The sequence below is a fragment of the Talpa occidentalis genome, unplaced genomic scaffold, assembly GCF_014898055.3.
Source record: "Talpa occidentalis isolate TD23 unplaced genomic scaffold, MPIMG_talOcc4v2.1 talOcc4.5, whole genome shotgun sequence".
NCBI classification, from domain to species: Eukaryota; Metazoa; Chordata; class Mammalia; order Eulipotyphla; family Talpidae; genus Talpa; species Talpa occidentalis.
The window spans coordinates 44,657,345-44,683,111 of record NW_023604861.1 but is presented as its reverse complement, the minus strand read 5'-3'; the positions used below and the strand labels follow the sequence as shown (position 1 = coordinate 44,683,111).

Sequence of the window (25,767 nt, the reverse complement as noted above, 5' to 3'; positions counted from 1 at the left end):
GAGTTTTTTTTTTTCCCCCCCAAGATTATTTATTTATTTATTTATTAAGATTTATTGATTTATTTATACAAGCACTGGGTACTGTCAGAAGTGCAGGAAGGTGAGAGAATTCACCAGAGCCAGAGCGGGAAGCAGAAAAGGCAGGAGGACCAAAGTACACTGCTGAGGGGAGCAGTGGGCGCAGCAGGAGAGGTCTGTGCACCTTGTGGGACCCTCGCCCAGTTGCTGGGGATCGAACCAGTGCCTCAGAGGCTGCGGGCAGCTCTGCAGTCCAGAGCTCAATTGCTGCACCACTGGGGAGGCCCGCCACTGAAGTTTTTGTAAGAATTGCACTGAATCTTTGTGTTGCCAGTCCACTGGCAGGGAATGTCTTTCCATTGTTTTATGTCTCCTATTTCTTTTAGCAATGTCTTGTAGTTTTCATTGTGTAAGTTCTTCATCTCCTTTGTTTGCATTGCAAATGGGATTGTTTTCTGGATTTCTTTCTTTTCTAACTTGTTTGCATATGGAAACACGACTGATTTTTGCCTATTGATTTTGTACCCTACCACTTTAATGGGTTGATTTATTATTTCAAGTACTTTTTAGTGGCATCTTTAGGGTCTTCCACATATATTATCATGTCATATGCAAATAATGAAAGTTTTACTTTTTTTCCTAATATGAATTTCTTTTGTATCTTTTTCTTGCTTGATTGCTCTAGGTAGGATTTCTAATGATATGTTGAATAGTAGCAACAATTGATATCCTTGTCTTGTACCAGACAATTGATATCCTTGTCTTGTACCAGAATTTAGAGGAAAAGCATTGTTTTCCATCATCAAGGATGATGTTGTCTGTCGTTTTGTTGTATATAACCTTTATTATTATTGATTTTCAGATGTTGAACCATCCCGGTGTTCCTGGAGTAAGTCCCACTTGGTCAATATGTGTGATCCTTGGGATGTATTGTTGACTTCAGTTTGCTAAGATTTTGTTGAGAATTTTTGCATCTATGTTCATTAGAGAAATTGGCCTATAATGTTCTTTTTTGGTGATATCTTTGCCAGGTTTTAGTATCAGAATGATGTTGACTTCATAAAATGTGTTTGGAAGCTTTCTGTCTTTCTGTATTTTTTTTGGTATAGTTTAAGTTAGTTCATCCTTGACAGTCAGGAAGAACTCACTAGTGAAGTATCATCTGGGCCTGGAGTTTTGTTCTTTGTTAGACGTTTGATTATTGTTCCAATTCCTTGCTTGTGATCAGTCTGTTCAAGTTTTCTGTTTCTTCCTGGTTCAGTTTTGGAGGGCTATAAATTATTAAGAATTTTTTCATTTCCTCTAGGTTATTCATTTTTTGGCGTATAAGTGCTCATAATAACCTCTAATGATCTTCTGTATTTCCGTAATGTCTGTTATAATTTCTCCATTGTTTCTGATTCCATATATTAGATTTTCTCCCTTTTTTTGGTCTAACTAGATATTTATCTGTTTTGTTGATTATGTCTCAGAATCAGCTTTTGGTTTCATAGAACTTTTGGATTGCCTTTTTGATTTCTAGCTCATTTTTTCTGTTCTGTTATTGTTCCTTCTGTCTTTTGGTTTTATTTGTTTTAATATTTTAAAGTGAGATTAAGGTTGCTTATTTGAGCTCTTTAAGTTGCCTTTACTAAAATGGAGTTGGCTAGGTCTCAGAATGTTTCTTCAATTTTTCTTTCATTATATTTCTCTTTTTTCTTCTACCTACATCCTTTGTGTTATGATCTTCAAGGTGACTAATTGGACCTCTGTTTGCTCTAGTCTGCTTTTATAGATAGCTGCAGATTTTTTTAAATAAATAAATCTTTTTTAAAATTCTTTTTTAAAATTCTTTTTTAAATTTTTTTTTATTTTTTTAAATTTTATAAATATTTTTACATCATTTTTTATTTTTGCACAATGTATGCAATTTCATCTTGGTTATAGTCTCCATACAATTCCCACCCCCCCTTGTCTGTTTGCTTTTTTTAAAGATTTTATTTTATTTATACAGGAGCTGGGGTACAGGCCAGGTGCGCAGGAGACAGAGACAGAGTGGGGAACAGACCAGGCAGGCTGATGAAATACACCGCTGAGGGGAGCAGTGGGCGAGACAGGAGAGGTCTGCTTGCCATGTGGGTTGCTCTGAGGCTGACAGGGATAGAACCGGCACTGCAGAGGCTGCAGCTAGCTTCACAGCACTGCGCTCAACCACCTGCATCACCAGGGAGGCCCAGACCCCCACTTGTTTTCATCCTCTCCCCTCCTCCCCCCCATGTAGTGTGTCTCTGGTTTGTAGTTGCTTGTTGATTTTGATTTTTACTTTGTTGTAATTAGTCTTTTTCCTGGTCCCTTATTTAGATTTTCTAAATTCCTGCTATGAGTGAGACCATCTGGTATTTTTATTTTTCTTTTTGGCTTATTTCACTGAGCATGATCCCTTCCAGCTCCATCCATGTTGCTACAAATTGCATGAATTTGTCTTTTTGATTGCTGAGTAATATTCCATTGTGTATATGTACCACATCTGCTAGATCCATTCATCTATTTTGGGGCATTTGGGTTGTTGCCATAGCTTAGCTATTTTAAATAGGGCTGCTATAAACATAGGGGGGTGCAGGTGCCCTTTTGAATTAATGTTTCAGCTGAAGAATTTTTTAACTCCCTTGCTGATCTTTTTATATCCTGCAACTCCCATATTTTCTTGTTTAAATCTTCAATTTTGAATTTCAGTTCATTAATTGCATTTCTCAGCCATTTACTTTTTCTGCATTTTCTTTTTTTTTTTTTAAGATTTATTTATTTATTTATACAAGCACTGGGTACAGTCAGAAGTGCGGGAGGTTGAGAGAATTCAACAGAGCCAGAGCAGGGAGCAGAGCAGGCAGAAGGACCGAAGTACACTGCTGAGGGGAGCAGTGGGCGGCAAGAGAGGTCTGTGCGCCATACGGGACCCTCCTCCAGTGGCCTGGGAGCAGCCGGGGATCGAACTGGTGCCACAGAAGCTGTGGGCAGCTTTGCATCCCAGTGCTCAACCACTGCGCCACCGGGGAGGCCCTTTTTCTGCATTTTCTTCCATTATTGTTGAATTCTTTGTCTGATAGGAAGATGAGATCTATGTCTTTGTGGTTGGATTCTGAAGAGTTGTTTTCTCTTTGTGGTAACATATTCCCTTGAGGTTTCAAATTGCCTTGTTTTGTGAGGGTTTTTTGTTCTGCCCATTTTGCTGTATTAGATCTTCTCTAAAATTCTGTCCTCTCCAACAGTAATAAATTGTAAGCTTTAGGTGAAGACTGACTTCCCACCCTGGTTATCAGCAACCTGGAAGCCTTTTGTTTGCAGGCTCTGTTCCATGTTGTTACCTGCAGTTTTGAATACATACCCTGGATGCAGATGCAGAGATCCTGGAGGAAGAAGGGATGGGCCTTCCCTCAGTTTCTCTGAAGCCTGAGGTCTGAAAGCTCCCTACCAAAAAGTCTGTGCATCCCATATGCCTGACAATGCTTAATTTTCTCTCTGTACTGGGCTACCACAGGTGTCCTTGATTGAAGTTTCTTTATGAGCACAGATCAGAGGTTGTGCACAGACAGGGGGCAATGAATGGTGGGCATGTCCTTTCTCCCCCAGTCTCTCTGGGAAGCCTGTGGTCTTGAAGTACTCTGCAGAATATTCTATGTATTTGACATGGAATCTGTTCTTTCCCCTACTTTCGGTCTAGACAGGATCTCTAGCTAGTATCCCTTGCTTGTGAGCATAGTCCAGAGATGGTGCATGGATGAGAGAGAGAGCGGTGGGCATGATACTAGTCTCTGGGAAGCCCGCAGCCTAGAAGCCCCCTGTTGAAAAGTCTATGTGTGTGACATACACAGTGGTGACCCTGATCAATCCATGAAGCAGAGAAGTTCACATATAGGTTTTATACAGGTCACAGTATCATGTCTGGATCTTGTACAACTCTGGGTGTTGGCCATACAAAAAGAAAAAAGTCACATGGTGGGCTTCCCTGGTGGCGCAGCGGTTGAGCGCTGGGTTGTGAAGCTGCCCGCAGCCTCTGCAGTGCCAGTTCGATCCCCAGCTGCTCCCCGGCCACCGGAGGAGGGTCCCACATGGCGTGCAGACCTCTCCTGCCGCCCGCTGCTCCCCTCAGCAGTGCATTTCGGTCCTTCTGCCTGCTCTGCTCCCTGCTCTGGCTCTGGTGAATTCTCTCACCCTTCCGCGCTTCTGACTACATACCCAGTGCTTGTATAAATAAATAAATAAATAAATCTTTAAAAAAAAAAATCACATGGTTTCATTGGTCACAGTGCATGCTTTCATCACCTTTATACTGGAGCCCAAATGAAGTCCCAGTATGTGCTTGTCACTTTGTCTTGAAAACCAGGTTACCCTAATCTATGTGGATGAGTGTCATTTTTATACATTGCTTGAAAAAAAAGTCACAGCAGTAAAGATGTGTCACTGCTTTAGATTCTGTTTTTAGTATACAGCAATTTAATATAATGAGATACTGAGGATTTGAGTGTGTGTGTGTTTGTGTATGGAGATGAAAGAAGCTATGAGTTTGTCTTGCTTTAGTCTCTTCCCTATCACATTCCTTTAGTTGAGACACAGTTTGGTTGAAGATTCCCATTTTTAGCTGTGAGGTAAAGTATAAGCATGTCTCACCTTCTCTGTTATATTTCAAGACTTTCATGAGATGAAAAGATAAAGTCTAATGCATAAAGTTGGCAGCCCCCAGTGCATATGGTCCTAAACATCTCCTAAACTCTGTTCAGGTTTCTTGGCTAGAAACTCCATTGTAAACTCCCTTTTGAGTCTAACCCTAATCCCAACTGTTGGGTATCTATCTATCTCTGGTCTGGATCTCCTCTCTTAGCCCACTGTTAGGCTCTATGCCCTTGAAGCCTGCATGATCTCACTCACTTGTCTGCTGCAGCTGTCAGCCAAGGTAAATGTGACAGATGTTAGCAGTACTAACCCTAGCAAATCCAATATATGCCAATTTGATTTTTACATGGTAGCTGTTATTTACAAAAGGCAGGAACCTGATGAATATGGCTGTCCATGTGTTTACTCTAAATTTACTCTGCAAAGTAGGGCTAACAGGTAGACTCAAAGGTTGAGATTTATGCTTCTTTGATGAGGCATTGTAATGATCCAATATCTAATCTTTCACTTTCTTGGATTAAAAACTGCAGGATAATCACTTTTCATTAGGTGTGATAAGTGTGTCTTTGACCATGAAATGGAAACAATTATAATTAAGGAGGAAAAGAAAGAGCTAAGTCTGAAGTCTAAAAATTCATGAAAACAAGATAATTTAACAAACATTTGTTGGTTACCTATTGTATTTGGTGCTGTAAGAATTAAAGATAAGAAAACATATCCGTAACACCAAGTAGCTAATAGCCTAATCTTGGAAACAGAGGGATAAAGCCAATTACAGTTTAGAGCAGACTTTATCCAGACTATTATTATGGTCTTAGTCAATTGGAAGAGCAAAATGCAAATTTTGCTTTGTTGTAGATTGACTAATACTGTAATTGGTTGTAATAATTTATTCTGTAGGTGTACAATGTCTTGGGACTCTTGTCTCTTTACACAGACCCTCATGTGGTTGATCACTATACTCTTACTCATAACACCACCACCAAGACCTCCTACCACAGCTGCTGATGTCTGTTGATCTTTCTCTGTCACTCTCAAGAACAGTAGCACATGTATAGAACTGTAGGAATCATTTTCATGTTTTGAGAATGGTAGACTGTTGCTCACTCTTTATTAGTCCAAAAATATGTATATATAGGAATAATTAGAGTTTCATAGCAAAATTGAGGAGAATGTACAGAATTTTCCAATAACCTTCAACTCCATATTTACAGAGATTCCTCAGTGACAGCATTCCCCACCAGAATGATACATTACAATCCATGAATCTATACTGACACATCATCATCACACAATTAGGGTTCACTCCTGGTGATGTAGGTTCTATAGGTTTGAACAACTGTGATTCTTTGTCTAAGCATTTAACATATATGGTGGTGAAAAAGAAAAGCATTATTATTTCCTGCTATTCAGAGCAAGAATTAGTAGCTTATTTGAGAAGGGATGTCTGCAACTTGGAAGAGCTTTGTTTACCTTGTCTCCATTCCCCATCAGAAAATTGTACTCTCAAAAAAAAAAAAAAAGAAAAGAAAAGAAAGAAATATAAAGCAAAGGAAGGAGATGCATTAATTTATGAATTAACTCCCCTAGTATAGGTATATGTGGTGCTGGTCACTGTCATCTCTGTAACTCTTAGAGCTCTTGGTGGTTTGGATTAAGACAGGGGTGAAGGTCAGAGGTGGACATGCTGCCCCACTATTTCCAGAATGTAAACAGTTACAGTTTGGCTTCTTTATTGGATTGATAATGAGACCTAATTAAAATCATTCTATTAAGCATCTTGATCGTCATTAATTTTCATTGGTGCATGAGCTCATGATGCCTGGTCCTGAAGGAGCCATAAGCTTGTTCTGAAATGTCTAAACTCCAACACTTCTCAGCTTTCCTCTAGGGTCTGTTTCCTATTCCCACCTTCCCTACAGCAGAGGCCAAGCATGCTATTTTGAAATACTAGTGAAATTTGCAGTGGAAAACAATAAATGTATGTTAACTTCGAGGAAGGCAGACACTCCTGAGAGGTTCTTGGGGGCCTTAATAAAGCATTTCAAGGAAGCAGAGTATCGAATTAATTCTTTTTGTGCTAAAAACATTAAGATATTTAAATGTGTTATTCTAATCCGTGTTTCAGCCTGGGAACAGAAGGATTTAATATCTTTTATTTAAATCCCAGCCTTCCTAGACTGCTCCATTCTTTACAGTTAACATAGGAAGAAACAAGCTGTAACCAGTTGATTTCAGTGAATAAAACTATATAATTCACCACATACGACCTATTAAATTTTTACATAAAATGTGGTTGCCCAGACCTTAATATATTCTACCTCATTTTGTGGAGATGTTAGGATTTCAGAAGCTAGGCTTCCAGCTAAGCGCCACTTTAATTGTTTTGTTTCCTGGACATGTGATAAACTTGTCATGGACACAAGTATGGATGCATAAATTTCAAGCCCCCAAGCAGGGTATACTTATTTCAAAGCAAGCCCTTTCTTAGGTGCAGAGTAAAGCGATCTTGGGCAGCCAGGGTGTCCTCCCTTTTTCTGAGAGCCACTCTGAAAGCCTCAGCTGCACACAGCGTTTATGGCCATGGTGCAGGATCGGGTTATAAGGTTTTTGTTCAGTTAATAAAGCGTATCAAGTTTCCCAGCAACTCCTATTGAGGAGAAGAAAGTGCCCACAGGATAGTGAAGGCTGCCCCCAGTGATGTTGTAATTAAGGTCAGAAATTAATATGTTGGCTCTTCCCCAAATCAGTTATTAGGGTTCCTTCCCTCTAAATCTTTGTTGAAGAATTTTTAAAATTTGGGATCAAGATTTTGCTTTCATATAAGGGGGTGACTTCAGCTGCCTGGAAAACAGTTGTAGCATTCTTCATATTTAAACTCTAGCTAACCCATCTAAAATGAAAGTGCAGTATATTTTGATCAATCTACTAGCAAGATTGTTTTTCAAGGTGTAATAAAATAAAAGGTAGCAGAATCAAGATTATATTTTGTGCAGTGTGGTGTGTTTATGTATCACTGAATTGGTACACCACTTCAAACTCTTTATTACATATTGACAATGAGTTAAATGAATCTTTAAACAACAAAGACCTTATTGGTAGTAAATGTTACTATATTGTTATAATGGCAAACTTTTATAAATAGTATTTTTTAAAACTCTCATGTTCTCTCTTGCCCCCCACGCCACCTCTTGCCCTTTTAAAAGTAGCGTATGAAAGAGAGCTCTACTTGGAGTTGAGTTATACTTAAAGGGTCTATTTTGAAGTGTGGAGACATTTAACCTCAGTATTTTTGGAAAATGAATACTGATAATTTGTAATAATCTTCTTACTTATAGGATGCTGTGGAAATGTTAGACTTTATGCAATTTGACTTTAATATATACCTAGATTCCCAAAATAATCATTGAATGGTACTATCATGACATAAAGCAAAATGGCAGTCCAACGCTGCTTCTCATCTTACCTGGCACAGTCAGAATTGTGCTGTGCCAAGTGCACACATCCAACCTTCAGTGTAGCTGAAGGGGCACAACACATTGCTGGTGACTGCAAGATACAGGAAATGGTATTATAATATTTGTGCTTCAGCTCTACCAAATTCAGTAATGCCATCAGTACACCCAGGCTCTTGGGTTGGTTGTTCAACAAATCCTGTGGCTCGTTGGCCTTGTTCAGCCACAATGGTGGCTGAATCATATCAAGATTCATAATTATTTCACACAAACTTATCACCATTAAAGAGATGTAAATTCATTATTTTATTCAGTCAACAAGTTAAAAACTTACTCTATGAGGCCTTGTGTTGAATAGTTATTAATAGGACAACGGTACCAAGGTATTCGAGATTGTGGTAGAATGTTATTTTAGACTTATATCATTGTTCAGAGAGCCATTGCACGGGAAGTTGCTTAAATATAAAGGATTTGGATGATTTGCATCACCTGACATCCCTGAGAACATTTTTAAAGACTTGGTAAGCCTGTGTCTATAAAGCCCTCAAAGTGCTTATGCAAGATGATATGTGGGGCTAACTGTTGGCTTATAATAGTCAAAGCATTAAGATTGAAAGAAGCAGGGGGAAATAGACTGTGCTTAGGTGTTAGCCTTTCTCAGAAGAACCCTATGTGAAAGCAATGATTATTACCAATGTCATTTAGCACTCTCATGAAAAAAATTCTATAATAAGCCTATAACATTTTTTAAGGTTATTAGTAGAAAACAGAGTAAAACCAATGGCATATTTGGTCAAAAAGTTTACAAATATATTGGGGGCGGAGCAACATGGCGGCGAGGAGACGCTGCGAGTAAGATCTCCCATTAAAAAAGTGAATAGGGAGGAAAAGCGGCAGGTCCCAGTGAGAACTGGGACACGGAAGATAAACGGGTGACGCCAGCGAACTGCCCGAAGAAGAAAGTGGCCATAAAAGAGGACTAGAAGGGAGGGAAGCGCAGAACCCTGCTCCCCTCCCCCGCCCACAGAGGCGGCACTCTCCGACCAGCAGAGAGGAGGAAACAACAAACCAAAACAACCGACAAGAACAAACGACGCAGCAAGCGGGACTGTGAGCGGAAAGGAACTATTGCAGCCACCACACCCCGTGAACGGGAGCTGAGGCGAACCCTGCAGGATCCGCCCCGGCGGTGAGCGAACGGCTCCGGGCGCCATTAGAGAAGAACAAAGACCCCGGGAGACACGCACACAGCCCGGGCTGCCGGTAAGCCTGCGCGGGAAACGCGGCGCGCCTGGCGCGCTTGAAAAGCAAGTGCTGCCCAGGTCCCCGCGCCTGTGACCTAGGCTGGCGGGGAGACGACGAAGGCTTGCGGGGAGACGCACGGAGGTCCTCACTGAGGTGAAGGTCCCTCCCTGAGTAAGCAGGAACCAGGCGCCCAGGCACAGGAGCCGGGTGCAAAAGGCGCCATTCCCGCGCCACTGAACTGGGCTACAGCCCGCGTCCTGGACCTGAGGGCTTTGAACTGAGACCCCGGGCACGAAAATTCGGGGCGTGGTTTCTCCACGACGGTGGGGCACAAGGCAGACACAGCACCCCAAAGCTGTTGAGGTGTACCCTACCATTCCCGCTCTGTTCTCTGTCCCACGGGGTGGGGGGAGGCGAAAAACAGCCCCCCAAGGACAATAGGAGAGATCTCTGGCGCCACCTAGCGACCAGAAAAAAAAAGTCACTAACACCCTATAAAACAGGACATTTCTTAAGTCTGCTTGAAAAGGGCAGAAGGTTTCTGGAGGACCCAGTGGCCAGCCGGGAAGTTATTCCACGCCAGGCCCCTTCCGACCAGCAGTCTGAGCCCACAGAGGGAGCAGGCACCCACGTCCGGGGCAGACCGGGTGCGCAGAAGAGTGTGCCTGAAACCGGAGGCGCAGGGACTGCATCCTGCTTCGCCATTTGAGAACAGGGACATTTCTTCAGTAAAAACTGCCTAAAACCAGCAGAAAGCTCCCCCAGAAGACAGAGATGGCTCCTGGAAGAGCCAGAGGGGAGCGGAGAAGTTCACCCAAGATGTCAGTCAGTCCGAGCAACACAGTGTCCCAACGCATACGACAAATTAGAAAACAGACAGTAGGGAGTAGAAGAACCACACGCAACCTAACAACTCCTCAGGAAAGAAGCACACCACAAAAAGAAAACCACTCCCCAGATTGCAACGACAGCAACTTGGAAGAACTTCTGAGCCTTCCAGAAAGAGAATTTAAAATTGCCATGATTAAAAAAGTGATAGATCAGAAGAAGGAAATTGAGTCCCTAAAGAGGGAAGTAAGAGAAATGCAGGAGATCAAAGAATTAATGGAGGAACTAAAGAACTCTGGGAAAAGCAATGAAAGCAGAATAGATGAAATGGAAGAACGAATAAGTAATCTTGAAGACACAGAAATAAAAAGAACCAAAACAGAAAAGGAAAGAGAAGTACGAAGGAAAAAGAATGAAGAAAGACTTCGGGAACTATCTGACTCCATGAGGAAAGGAAATATAAGAGTTATAGGAATTCCAGAAGGAGAGGAGAGAGATGTAGGAACAGAGAAAATATTCATGGATATAATTGAAGAGAACTTCCCAAATGAGAAGAAGGAGCTGAAAATTGATATACAAGAAGCAAGAAGAACACCAAACTTCCACGACGAAAGGAAAAACACAGCAAGACACATAATAGTAAAGCTCCCAAGAATCCAGGACAAGGAAAAAATAATGAAGCTGACAAGAGGGAAGAAACAGATAACATTCAAAGGAAAACCAATCAGGCTGACATCAGACTTCTCTGAAGAAACACTACGGGCAAGGAGAGAGTGGAGGGACATAGTCAACAGACTCCAAGAAAACAGATGCCAACCAAGAATACTCTATCCCGCAAAGCTCTCTTTCCTCCATGAAGAAAGAATATGGACCTTCCCAGACAAAGAGAAACTCCGGAATTTCATTGCGACTAAACCCCCACTCCAAAAAATACTACAAGGAATCCTAAAGCCAGAACCTCAGAGGGACGAATAACAACGAAAGAAGACCGAAAAAAAAAAAAGTTATTAAAAGAATAAATAAATAAAATCAAAGGAAAGACAAACATAATGGCAAATACAGATGCTAACATATCAATATTAACTCTAAATGTAAATGGACTAAACTCTTCAATAAAAAGACACAGAGTTGCAGCCTGGATTAAGAAACAAAACCCAACCTTTTGCTGTCTCCAGGAAACACATTTAGCTACAAAAGATAAAAATAGGCTCAAAGTCAAAGGATGGAAAACAATCCTACAAGCAAATGGGCCAAAAAAGAAAGCAGGAACAGCTATACTTATATCAGATAAAACAGACTTCAAACTCAAAAAAATAAAAAGAGACCCCAATGGTCACTACATTATGATTAAGGGGACAATACTTCAAGAAGAAATAACACTCATTAACATATACTCACCAAACGAAAGAGCACCAAAATATATCAGACAACTGTTGTCCTCTCTGAAAACAGACATCAGAGAAAACACATATGTAGTGGGAGACTTCAACACACCACTATCAACAATGGATAGATCAACAAGACAAAAAATAAGTAAAGAAACTAAAGCTCTAAATAAGGACCTAGAGCATTTGGGCTTAACAGACATCTATAGAACACTAAACCCAAAAAAAACGGAGTACACATTTTTCTCAAGCGCACACGGATCATTCTCCAGGATCGATCACATACTGGGGCACAAGACAAACATCAACAGATACACCAAGATTGAAATCATACCAACCATCTTTTCTGACCACGAAGGCATCAAACTAGAAATAAATCATAAAAAGAAGGCAAGGAACTATCCTACCTCATGGAGATTAAAAGCCACACTACTGGAAGACCACTGGACTAACGAGGAGATCAAAGAAGAAATTAAAAAATTCTTTGAATTGAATGACAAGGAGGACACCAATATCCTAAATGTATGGGATGCAGCAAAAGCAGTAATAAGAGGAAAATATATAGCAATAGAAGCTCACATCAAAAAACAAGAAAGAACTCAAAGAAACGACCTAATCTCGAAGCTCAAAGATCTAGAAAAAGAACAACAAAAAAACCCCAGAACCAGTAGAAGAAAAGAAATAATAAAAACCAAAGCAGAAATAAATGAAATTGAAACTAAAAAAACAATCCAAAAGATCAATGAAACCAAGAGCTGGTTCTTTGAAAAAATAAATAAAATAGACAAACCCCTAGCCAGGCTCACAAAGGAAAAAGGGAGAAAGCACAAATACACAGAATCATAAATGAAAGAGGAGAAATCACAACGGACACAGCAGAAATCAAAAGAATAATCAGTAACTACTATGAACAGTTATATGGAAACAAGTTCAACAATCTAGAGGAGATGGACAAATTCCTACAACTCTACAATCACCCAAAGCTAGATAAAGAAGAAATAGAACACCTAAACAGACCAATTACAATTAGTGAAATTGAAATGGTAATCAAAAACCTCCCCAAAAACAAAAGCCCAGGACCTGATGGATTTACAAATGAATTCTACCAAACATTCAGAGACGAATTAGTGCCTATCCTTCACAAACTCTTCCAAAAATTGAGAAGGAAGGGACAATACCAAACACGTTCTATGAAGCCAATATTACACTAATACCAAAACCGAATAAGGACAACACAAAAAAGGAAAACTATAGGCCAATCTCCCTAATGAACACTGATGCAAAAATCCTCAATAAAATTTTAGCTATCAGAATCCAACAATGTATCCATAAGATAATTCACCACGACCAAGTTGGATTCATTCCAGGGGCACAAGGATGGTTTAACATCCGAAAATCAATCAACGTTATCCAACACATCAACAAAAAGAAATATAAAAACCATATGATAATATCAATAGATGCTGAGAAAGCTTTCGACAAAGTGCAACACCCATTCATGATAAAAGCCCTTGAAATTCTTGGGATACAAGGAACATACCTCAACATCATAAAGGCCATCTATGACAAGCCAACAGCCAGTATCATTCTCAATGGTGAAAAGCTGAAAGCAATTCCATTAAGATCTGGAACAAGACAAGGATGTCCACTCTCACCACTGCTTTTCAATATAATACTGGAAGTCCTAGCCAGAGCAATAAGACAAGAGAAAGACATCCAAGGAATCCAAATAGGAAAAGAAGAAGTCAAACTATCACTATTTGCGGATGATATGATAATATACATAGAGAACCCCAAAATCTCCACAGAAAAACTAATTCAACTCATCAATCAATTCAGTAAAGTGGCAGGATACAAAATCAACACGCAAAAGTCAGTAGCCTTCCTATACACAAACAATAAATCTGAAGAAGAAGAAATCAAAAAAACCACCCCTTTTATTATCGAAACAAAAAAAATCAAATATTTGGGAATAAATCTAACAAAAGAGGTAAAGGACCTATACAAAGAAAACTATAAAACACTGTTAAAAGAAATAGAAGAAGACACAAAGAAATGGAAAGACATCCCCTGCTCATGGATTGGAAGAATAAACATTATTAAAATGGCCATCCTACCAAAAGCAATATACAGATTCAATGCTATTCCAATCAAAATCTCAATGGCATTCTTCAAAGAAATAGAACAATTATTGATGAAATTCATATGGAATCACCAAAAACCCCGAATAGCCAAAGCTCTCCTGAAAAAAAAAGAAGGAAATGGAGGCATCACACTTCCAGACTTCAAACTATACTACAAAGCCATAATCATCAAAACTGCATGGTATTGGAACAAGAACAGACATACAGACCAATGGAATCGAATAGAAAATCCAGAAATAAACCCACAGATTTATGGTCAACTAATCTTTGACAAAGGAGCAAAGACTATGCATTGGAGCAAAGAAAGTTTGTTCAATAAATGGTGCTGGGAAAACTGGGTCGCTACATGCAAAAGAATGAAGCTTGACCACTACCTCACACCATACACAAAAATCAACTCAAAATGGATTAAAGAACTAGACATAAGACCTGAAACCATAAAATACATAGAAGGAAATATAGGCGAAACACTACGGGATTTGCACATCAAAGACATCTTTACAGACACATCACCAAAAGCAGTGATAGTGAAGAGAAAGATAAACAGCTGGGACTACATCAAATTAAAGAGCTTCTGCACAGCAAAAGAGACAATAACAAAAACAAAGAGAAACCCACCAACTGGGAGAACATTTTTGCACCCAACACTAATGATAAAGGACTGATCACAAAAATCTGCAAAGAGCTGATGAGACTCAGCAACAACAAAGAAAATAATCCAGTCAAAAAATGGGCAGAAGAGCTAAAAAGAAACTTCTCTGAAGAGGAAATGAAAATGGCCAACAGACATATGAAAAAATGTTCAACATCACTTGTAATCAGGGAAATGCAAATCAAAACTACCATGAGATACCATCTCACACCAGTGAGAATGGCACATATTAAAAAAACTAGCAACAACAAATGTTGGCGAGGGTGTGGAGAAAAAGGAACTCTTGTGCACTGTTGGTGGGAGTGCAAACTGGTCCAACCACTATGGAGAGCTGTGTGGAGATTTCTGGACCTACTAAACATAGAGCTTCCATATGATCCAGCAATTCCACTCCTAGGTATTTACCCAAAGGACACAGAAACATCAATTCCAAAGAGCACCTGCACTCCTATGTTTATAGCAGCACTGTTTACAATAGCTAAGCTTTGGAAACAACCCAAATGCCCAAAAATAGATGACTGGATCAAGAAGATGTGGTACATATATACCATGGAATATTACTCAGCATTCAAAAAAGATAAACACATGCAATTTGCAGCAACATGGATGGCGCTGGAAGGGATCATGCTCAGCGAAATAAGCCAAAAAGAAAAAGAAAAATACCGGATGGTCTCACTCATAGCAGGAATCTAGAAAACTTAAATAAGGGACCAGGAAAATGAATATAAGAAAGTGAAAATCAAAATCAACAAAAAAACTATGAACCAGAGACACTTTTGGGGGGTGGGGGGCGGGAGGGGAAGGATTGGGGTCAGAATGGGGCGTTTGCAATTGTATGGGGGAATATAAAAATAAAATTTAATATTTAAAAAAAAAATAAATAAATAAATAAACAAGTAAATAAAAAAAAAAAAAAATATATCCAGATTCAATATGTTGTACTCCAAATTCTCAGAAAGCCTTTGTAGAACATAGCCTTTTGTTATATTATGATATAATATAATAATATATATTATGATAGTAAGAATTGTGGAATTTGATGCAGAAATATAGGCCTTATCTACTGATCTGTTCATCATTGCAATCATTAGGCTGCTGTTAAACTTCAGCCCTGTCACCTAATATATGTTGCCAATAAAATTAAATGGCAGATTTTACAATTTAGAAAATATATAGAGTGTGTTGAAAGTTACTATGTGCCCACCCATTCATCCCTTTCTCTCACTTAAACCAGGACAGTTGCTAATCATTCTATTATTGACTCCACAGTCTTACTTTTTCAAGATGTCATATATTTGGACTCATACAGTAGGTAGTCTTTCAAATTACCTTTTTTCACTTAGTAACAAGCATTTGAATGTCTTTAATCTCTTTTCCTGGTTTTATAATAGCTCATTTATTTTTAGTATCTAATAATTTACACTTTCTATAGGTATTACAGTTCTTCAATTCACTTAATGAAGGACAAATTGGTTGCTTCTAAGGCATGGCAATTATGAATAAAGATGTTATAAATAAAAAAAAAAAAAAAAAAAAAAAGTTTACAAATATTATCTGTCCCTGCACCACGGGAAAGGCTGGATGTTTTGAACCATCTTCTATGGTAGTTGTCATCTTTTTAGTATTGCTTTTATTCTCTCCATCTGTGAGTAGAAATCTTCCACAATAGCATGTTTCTAGGTTGGTTATTTATATAGAAGTTAATATATTTTTGTTCAAGTAGAGCTGTGTTTTTTCCTGTTAACATTGATAAGGTTAGAGATGTGTTTGCTCTTAGATTCATGATTTTGGTAGGTAATCATTATTTATTGAATGTTCATTCTGTCAATCCTTGGGTTAGCATTTAAGGTATAGTGAGGAAAGGACCAGAAATGAATGAAAGATACTAGCCTTGTTTTTGTAAAGGTTAAAGAGACACACATATCCCACATAGGTGATGTTGAACATTTTTTTAATTGTACCTTTGGTTTTTGTTATTGAGTTGTATGAGTTCTTTGAGGGTCTTGGTTGTTAACTGCATGTTAGATGTCTGATATGCAAATATTTTCTCCCATCAAGTAGGGTGTCTTTTTGTTTTAATGATAGTTTCTTTCACTATGCAGAAGCTTTTTAGTTTTATGTAGTCCCATTTGTTTATTTTTGCTTCTGTTTTTCTTTCTGTTTGAGTTGAATACCCAAAGCAACCACTGAAGTCAGTGGTTTAAGAGTGTCTTGCCTATGTTTTCTTCCATATATTTTATAGGTTCCAGTCATATTTACAAGTCTTTAACCAATTTTGAGTTAATTTTTATATGATGTAAAAGAGTGATCTACTTTTATTTCTTACATGTGGCTAATTTTCCCAGCACCATTTGTTGATGAGAATTTTCTTTCTTCACTGTATACTCCTGGCTCCTATGTCATAGATTAGCTTTATTTCTGGGCTTTCAGTTCTATTCCATTGGTTTGTTTGTCTATTTTTATCTAGTACCTTGCTGTTTTGATTACTGTAGCCTCATGGTATAATTTAAAGTCTGAGAGCATGATACCTCCATTCCTCTTCTTTTTTTTTTTGGTCAGGATTGCTTTGACTACTCATGTTTTCTGTGGCTCCATATAAATTTCAGTAATTTTTGCTGTATTTGTTTGAGGAACTCAATTGAATATTTGATAGGTGTTGTGTTTTGCTAAGAGGAGCATTTTAACGAAGTTAATTCTTTCAACTCATAAGCATAGAATATCTTTCCATTTCGTTGTGTCTTCTATTTCTTTTAGTATTGTCTTAGAGTTTTCATTGAATGGATATTCCATCTCCTTTGTTTTTTTCCTAGGTACTTAATAATTTTTGATGCTACTATATAAATTAAATTGTTTTCTTATTTCTCTCCCAGTTCATTGTTTGCACATAGGAATGCAACAGACTTTTCTATATTGACCTTGTAGCCTGCCATTTATCTACATTGATTTATTGTTTCTAACAGTTTTTAATGGAGTCTGTAAGGTTTTTTATGTGTGTTATTATGTCATCTGCAAAATAAAAGTGTTATTTTTTTACAATTTAGACTCCTTTTATATCTTTCTCTTACATCTGCAAGATTTGATAGTGTTACTTCATCTTTTCCAATTTGGATTTCTTTTATATCTTTCTCTTGCCTAATGTTCTAGTTATAACTCCCAATACTATATTGAATAGCAGTGGTGAGAGTGGATATCCTTGTTGTGTACCCAATCTTTCTTGGGGGAATAGTGCTCATTTTCTTACCATTAAGTATGATGTTATTTAAGGGTTTGTCATAAATGACTATTATGTTGACATATGTTTCTTATATCCCCCTTTTATTGAGAGTTTTTATCATAAATGATGTTTAATATAATCAAATGTTTTCTCAGCATCTGTTGATATGATCATATGTTTTTTATCTTTCATTTGTTGATGTGGTGAAGTACATTGATTGGTTTTCAGATTTTGTGCTATCCTTGCTTCCCAGAATAAATACTGCTTGGTCATGATGTATGATCCTTTTAATGTTTTGTTGAATTTTTTGGCTATGATTTTGTTGAGGATTTTTGCATGTGTGTTCACTATGGGTATTGGTATATTAATCTGTAGTTTTCTTTCTTTTTTGTGATATCTTTGCCTGCTTTTGGTATCAAAGTAACATTGGCCTCTTAAAAAATGTTTGGAAAGATCCCCTTTTCCTCAGATATTTGGAAGAGTTTGAGAAGGATAGCTTTTAACTCGTCTTTAAAGGTTTGCTAGAATTCACTTATAAAACTGTCTGGCCCTGGGCTTATATGACATTTTTCAAGTGCTGCAAGTTTTGAAACATTTAGGATCAGTGAATGCTGTAAGAAATAAGGAATAATATTGTATTTCATTTTTTTAATAAAAGAAAATCTTTAAGAAGGATGTTATCTTAAGTTAGTGGAAAATGGAAATAACATTATATGTTTTGGTTTCTACATCATAAAAAATATTGTGAAGTCCTGAATACCTAATTTTAGTGAGCATTTTTCCCCTCACTTTCTTATGTGTGAAAACTATTTTAAGTGAAATTCCAACCCAGGTTTTTACTTATTACTTGATTTAAAAGCAAAGAAGAGCCTACATGTGCAAAGCTTGACTCAATGTTTTGTTAATTAATTGTTATGTTTATCTTGTGCTATGAAAATGTAAGCTTAACTAATTAAAATATTTGAATAAGAGAGAGCTTTGATCTTGTCCTGGCCAGTGTGAGCCACAGATGAGCATCACCAGCATCAATTGGATGCTTGTTAAAAATGCACGTTCTTGGGCCCAACCCCAAGCTTTCTGAATCAGAATCTTTATTTTCAAAAATTCTCTAGGCCATTCTGATACTCACTCAAAATTTGAAACTCAGAAATGCCGGCTAGTGATCTTTGAACTTTCTTTTTAGTCATAAGGACTGTCTCTGTGGTGTAAAGAAGTTTGTAAATCTAATTAGTAAAATAGTGAATCTGGTTAACTAATAAGTGTTAGTGGCCCTCCTTGAAGTTCTCTTGAGTGTCCCTGTGTGGAATTCTTTAACTCCCTTGGCTCAACTGAGCTCAGTTTACAAATAAGTAATTGAGGTTCAGCCTCACTTTGACAAATGAGGCGACTGAGCTCCGAAAAGGGAAGGCATTTGTTTTAGTTTACTCATATGAAATTGCAAGATCAGAATTTAGAAGCTTACTTTGAGACACAGATTAATGCATGATCATTAATTCTATAAAAGCAGTTGTCAAAGTTTTAATTAAGCATTATATTTTAAATATCTGTAGAAATTTAGTTTTTAAATTTCAGGAACTCATATCCAAAAATGAGTTAATCTAGGAAACTTTTTTAAGTCTAAAAAGGCAAGCCTGTTTTTTAATTTGATAAGCTATTGTGTTAACCAAGAAAAAAAAGGAAGGTAAATTACCTCACTAGTAGATTAAAGATCTTTGATTTTATATTTTTATTCATAAAGTGCCAAGATAGATTATGGAAGTGTCCTAAGCATCTAACTTGGCTCAGATATGGTCTGGGATTTTTACTTTACAGGTTGAATGTATTATATGCTGGGAATACTTATTATGTGTGACATGTGATTCCTGGTCACAAATTAAGATTAAAAAAGAGCTGGTTTGTGCATTGTGGTTACCTGGCAAACTAAAATAATATGTATGGCTGAAGTGTAATGGTGTCTAATCAGTTCTGTAGAAATTAGCTGTTTGACATCTGTTTTGAACCCCTAGTGTGTGCTAGAAATATTTTCTCAAGGCATTGCAGCTGAGGGCAAAATAAGGCCTTGATGAGAATTTCATGCTTTGAGAACATTGGGATATGACTTGGTTTATAAACCCCAATCAGGTTTTCTCTTTATTTTTGATTTTTGCAAAAGGCAGCTGTTGGACTTTTATAGGTTTTATTTTAAGTCATCAGAATTGTGACTCTGCTTGCTTGAGATCCTATTCCCAGAATGGCAAATGTAGTGAGAATATTGATTTTCTACTTGGGTCATGTTGGTTGGCTTATTGTTAAACCACCTAACAAAAAATGACAACATTAACCTCAAAGAAAACTTTGTATTTATTTAGGGATCTATTTCACTACCACAATTCTTCCAACTTCATATAGTGTGATATGTAGGAAGCTGAGCTTTCTGCCTCACAGTCTTCCTGCTTCCCCTCAGGCTCTCTTTCTCTCCAGAGCACCTCAGGTTTGCTGATAAAGAGGCAAACTTGCTTGATTACCTGGGTGACTCAGAGACTCTCATGGAGTTACTTCCTAGGTCAGCCCATTGCTGTTTAAGTGTCTTTTCAGTGTTCTTATATGATATCTTCAAGGATACAGAAGAAAATTTGGAGATTGAATGATGGCACATGAGGTGAAATTTCACTTTAGTGAGTGAATAATTATAGTTTGAACTACAACTAATATAAAGATGAAAAGAAATGGTTATTGTGGCGGCTACAAGATTCTCTGGGTTCACAGTATCCTAATGTCTTGGTAATTTCTTTACAGATTTCCTAGGCCAAAAGAAAAGTTGGACAGTTTTGAACTAATAAGTACGCATGGTTAAATAATCTAAGATTTTGTATCCTAATAACTTAGCAGACATTTGAAACAATAATGCACATAAATTGAGAAAAATTTAACTTCTCTTTTCTTCAAATAATCACAATCACTTGCCAATGGTATGGTATGGTTGCATGTGTTGAGGACTGCACAACTTCTCATATCTTGTAGTGTTAGTAGATACTGCCAGCCTCATTTCCAATTCTACATTGATTTTTAGGTGGTAGTTGTATTTATGCAATCACAAAAACTCAGCTTCACAAAGATATATCATGAAAAGGAATGTAGCATGATCTGATACAAAAAAGCTTCCTTCAACTAGTATTTTGTACCATTACCTGAAAGATATTGCTGTTTTTCCCTTGAAAATTTATAATTTCCCACCATAGCAACTCTGTACACCTAGACACAGTTTGAGAACCATGGGTAAGATGGCATGTAATTCTAAATATGTGTATTTCTTTCACAACAATTGAGATATTTGTAGGTGGGACAGGAGATAACATTTGTTCACACTTTCCAGTCAATATAATGGTTTCACATTAGGAGATAAAAATCATCTTATAAGGGGGGTGATTCTCATTTCACCCATATCATTGATGAAAAGACATGGATCTGTAGCTTTATTTTTCTTGCTTAAGTAGTTAGTGTGTGACATAGAACAAGATCATAGTTATTTAACTTTGAATCCTAGGTTGTTTTCTTTATATCATATTTGATTTTTATTCTATTAGATTCAAAAATGGCATGAGAAATCACATTTGCATAGCAATTTAGAAGTGTGAGTTATATCTACCAATAAGAAATTTAATGAGAGGGCCTCCCCGGTGGTGCAGCAGTTGAGCGCTGGGTTGCGAAGCTGCCCGCAGCCTCTGCAGCGCTGGTTCGATCCCCTGCCGCCAGGCGAGGGTCCCACATGGCGCGCAGACCTCTCCTGCCGCCCACTGCTCCCCTCAGCAGTGTACTTCATCAGTCTGCCTGTTCTGTTCTCCGCTCTGGCTCTGGTGAATTCTCTCACCCTCCCGTGCTTCTGACTGTACCCAGTGCTTGTATAAATAAATAAATCTTAAAAAAAAAAAAAAAAGAAATATGGTTTAAAAAAAAAGAAATTTAATGAGAGAGGAATTTAAAGATCATCCCTTGACTCCAAATAGCAGTTGCACAAACTTAATATAGATACAGCTCATATCTCTGTATTTTCAAATTGCTTATGTTTGGTTGACTGGAAGCTAAATGATCAACAATAGTAAAGCTTCCAGTAATTTCACTTCAAGCTACGAATTAAAGTAAATCTGTCATCTGCTACAAGGGAAGTGGCGATTCTTTTCTAGTCTACTCTCAGCTGTCTAAAGATCATATATGAAAGCTATTTTTTTTTTTTTTTTTTCTTGATCCAGGTTTGATGAAAATAAGATGTCTGAACCCAAAAGTTACTGGTAACCTCTCAAAGTAAAGATATACCTTCCATGGCAGTTCCTAGCTTTTTTTTTTTTTTTTTTTTTTTATTTTATTTTTATATTCCCCCATACAATTGCAAACGCCCCATTTTGACCCCAATCCTTCCCCTCCCGCCCCCCACCCCCCAAAAAGTGTCTCTGGTTCATAGTTTTTTGTTGATTTTGATTTTCACTTTCTTATATTCATTTTCCTGGTCCCTTATTTAAGTTTTCTAGATTCCTGCTATGAGTGAGACCATCCGGTATTTTTCTTTTTCTTTTTGGCTTATTTCGCTGAGCATGATCCCTTCCAGCGCCATCCATGTTGCTGCAAATTGCATGTGTTTATCTTTTTTGAATGCTGAGTAATATTCCATGGTATATATGTACCACATCTTCTTGATCCAGTCATCTACTTTTGGGCATTTGGGTTGTTTCCAAAGCTTAGCTATTGTAAACAGTGCTGCTATAAACATAGGGGTGCAGGTGCTCTTTGGAATTGATGTTTCTGTGTCCTTTGGGTAAATACCTAGGAGTGGAATTGCTGGATCATATGGAAGCTCTATGTTTAGTAGGTCCAGAAATCTCCACACAGCTCTATGAAAGCTATTTTTAAGTTCTAAAACATGCCTATTAAAATTGGTTGAAGGATTTGAGACTGTTTAGCCTGTAGAAACTGAGCTTTTGGAGGAAGGTTATGGTATTTGTCTTTATATTTCAGCCTTCCTAATTTTTGAAAGAAGAGTTATACTCATTCTAGGCTAGCATAGAGAACAGAATTAGTACTTTTAGTATGCTTATGAACAACAAAAAGTAGTATTTTTTTAACGTTAGCAACTGCCCCAGAAGGCAGTAAATTCCCATCATTGAAAATCCCTGTGAAAATGATTTTTAAAAAGAAATCTTTTCATTCCTTAAATTGTGTTTTTCTCATTTGCTAATTTTTATTTCTTTGTAACTGAATAAAGAATCTTTCAGAGTATGTGTGCATTCAGTTTGCTTGTCTAACCGAACACATTTCTTTCCAGAACTGGTAAAATTAAAATTATCTGTTAGTTGTTAGAAACAGGTGTTTTATGGGTTGGAGGCCATAAGAGAGGTTTTGGGTACTGGAAAGACTTTGAGTTTCCATTCTAGTGTACAACTGTATGTGGATGCTGCCAACAAACCTCTGGGAAACCCAGAGAGTTCCTTTGCTCTATTTGTGTATATGTGTGTGTAATTGATTCAAAGTTTACATGTCAATTTCCCATACCAAATATCACTTTACCAATTCAGAAATTAAATAAATCAATCCTGAGGTATGAGTTATCATGTTGTTGTATTCTCTGGTCTTATGATCTGAACAAGCATATTATAATTAATATTTCTGTGACTTAGCCTACATAGATTTTTATTGACTCTTCTTTCCAGACAACTTGAGGCCTTATAAAAAACAGTGCAACTTTTTTGATCACTGTGGAAACAAACCCTCTTAGGCGAAGGCTGACTTTTCCTTTTATGCTCATTACAGTTCTGCTTTAGTTGACCTTCTACCCCTGTGAAGCCTCTTCTGAAATCCTTCTGCCTTGGCTGCCCTTCAAACACTGTCTCAAACTATGGGTGGAGGTGGAAAAGTCTTTTTCTTTCCTCTCATTCTAGTCCTCTTTCTGTATTTCTCAAGTCCTGCCAATTTTCTTAACCTTCTGTGAAAGCAGGCTTCATAGAAAAGTCCCTTGTGTATGATGTACATCAAAACAAAATGGGGTTTGGGCTAGTTTTCTGATTTATTGGGGAGTGATTGCGATTTCCTAAGACCTTTGTAACTAGCTTAACTGCCTTTATCATTCAGGAGGACACAGGATGTCCCTAAGCATTCATATGTTAGGCTCCCACTGAGCAGTGATTACAAATAGAATGTAAAACAGTGGGACTTCAATAAAAATTAAAAAAAAAAAAAAACAAATAGGGTGTGTTTTAAGTTAGTTTTGAGTTGTGTTTTTCATCTGAAGTTGGCAAAAACTTAAAAGCCACAAGCTACTGTATTCTGAAATCTTTGCACATAAGCATAAAATGTATGTATTGAATTTGGAAATTATCCAATATCTGCCTCTCTAATGCAGCTAAATGTAGATTGCAGCTGTTTTGTGAATAATCATAATTTCTCTTTTTTCTCTTACAGAGTGTCTCCTCTACAGAAGTCTGAGATAGTGGATGTGGTTAAGAAGCGAGTAAAGGCCATCACCCTTGCCATCGGGGATGGTGCCAATGATGTTGGAATGATCCAGACAGCCCATGTGGGTGTGGGAATCAGTGGGAATGAAGGCATGCAGGCAACTAACAACTCGGATTATGCCATTGCACAGGTCAGAGGCCTGATTGGCCAGCTGTCCCATCCTGTTGCTAGAGATGTCAGCTGGATGTGAAAATTTGGCTGGTGCTTGACTGTCATTTCCACCCTAAGAACTCTGCCACCCGTTTTGATATTGCATCTAAATGAAGGCATTGGTATATTTAGATTTCTCTGTAGTCTTCTTCTGCAGCGTGGGTTTTGTTTCGTTTTTGGCCAGCTGTGGGGTTGGCTGACCTTTCTGTCATCCAAGTAAGGCTTCATTCCTGACAGATAGGTCCCTGATCCTTCTAGTAATAATCTCTTATTCTTAACTCCATATCTGCTTTTCTTTATGCCATCTTGTGCCAAAAAAACCGCTGTGCTCATAACATCCAATCTCTGCTATTCCCATCCTGGCATCTCACCTCTTTCCGAAGGTACTAGAAATACTGTCTCATCAAGCATTTCAGGTAGGTTGAGGAAAGCAGTGATTTACAGGTGCCAGCCTCTCTGTAGCTGTGACCAGGATTCTGCCTAGGCCACTGCTGTGAGATGAATTACTGAACACATTAAGCAGTTTTAGGCCATAGTTACCCCATGGTCAGTACCCAAAGCCTTCTGCAGTTAGACCAGGTTCAGCCCATTCTTCTCTGGACTGAACCCTGCATAGAGAGAGAGTCCTGATACACTTTGTAGTTACCATACAGATGGCCTCATGATGAAAGGAATATCTGCTCCTAATGACAGTCAAAAAATGAAGGAAAATAGCCAACCTCTTGACTCTTTAGATACTTTCTAGATCATTGGGCCTGCCAGATCTTCCAGGAAATATAGACATCACACCCAACAATGATTGTTTCCTCTTGTCTCCAAATTGCAGTAGGTTGTAATTAAATGCCTGTTCAGTTGTTGGTTAGCTAAAATCCCTTGTGTTTTTCCAGTGTTTAGTCTTTTAAAGAATGTGTTAACCTTAATCATATAAACAGAAGTAATGATGGCTTTTACTCCATTTAAACTGAAATCAGGTACAGCATATAAAATGTGAAAGAACTTCCAACATCCTCAGGGCTGCAGGCTGGTCTTGTGCAGCTTCAGGGCTCCACCTCCCCAAAGGAGGGCTCTGCATTAGATCACCTCTCAAATTCCCTCCCAGCTTGTGGCTCTGCAAACACAGACAGGATTTACAAAATCCTCATGGCTCTGAAAAGTTAATGAAATCAATCTTGTTCCTTTGTTGATTTCAAGTAAAGCCTCAAGATAATTGCTGAAAGTAGATAGAAGAAATTCTGATTTTACAGGTGAGAAAACTGGAACTTCTTCCCATTAGGTGACCTGCCTTGGGTATGTGTGTGCGCGTTCTGAGAACACCAGACCATGGGGACCATCCCTGCGCACCTGCCACTTTCCTTTCCCAAGTCAACTACTCCAAGGCTCATGGGACTCAGGCTTCCTGCAGTCTGTCAGCAACTGTAAATGTTATACATCCCAGCATTATTAAATACTTGAGTTATAGCATCATAAGGCTGGAAGGAATCTTTGGAGGTTTCCTAGGAGTTCCAGGCAAATATTTGTCTGTCTTTTTCTTTAAAATGTCTAGGGAAGG

At 38.0% G+C, this 25,767-nt stretch overlaps 1 protein-coding gene across 3 annotated transcripts in view; it reads left to right on the top strand.

Annotated features, from left to right (window-relative positions):
• The window catches only part of ATP8A2 (ATPase phospholipid transporting 8A2), a 591,448-nt gene that overhangs the window by 341,778 nt on the left and 223,903 nt on the right, over positions 1 to 25,767 (top strand). For all 3 annotated transcript variants that reach the window (XM_037527049.2, XM_054701459.1, XM_054701458.1), the window contains exon 26: positions 24,015 to 24,198. In XM_037527049.2, coding sequence (XP_037382946.1) covers positions 24,015 to 24,198 — 184 coding nt within the window. The remainder of the gene's footprint in view (positions 1 to 24,014; positions 24,199 to 25,767) is intronic.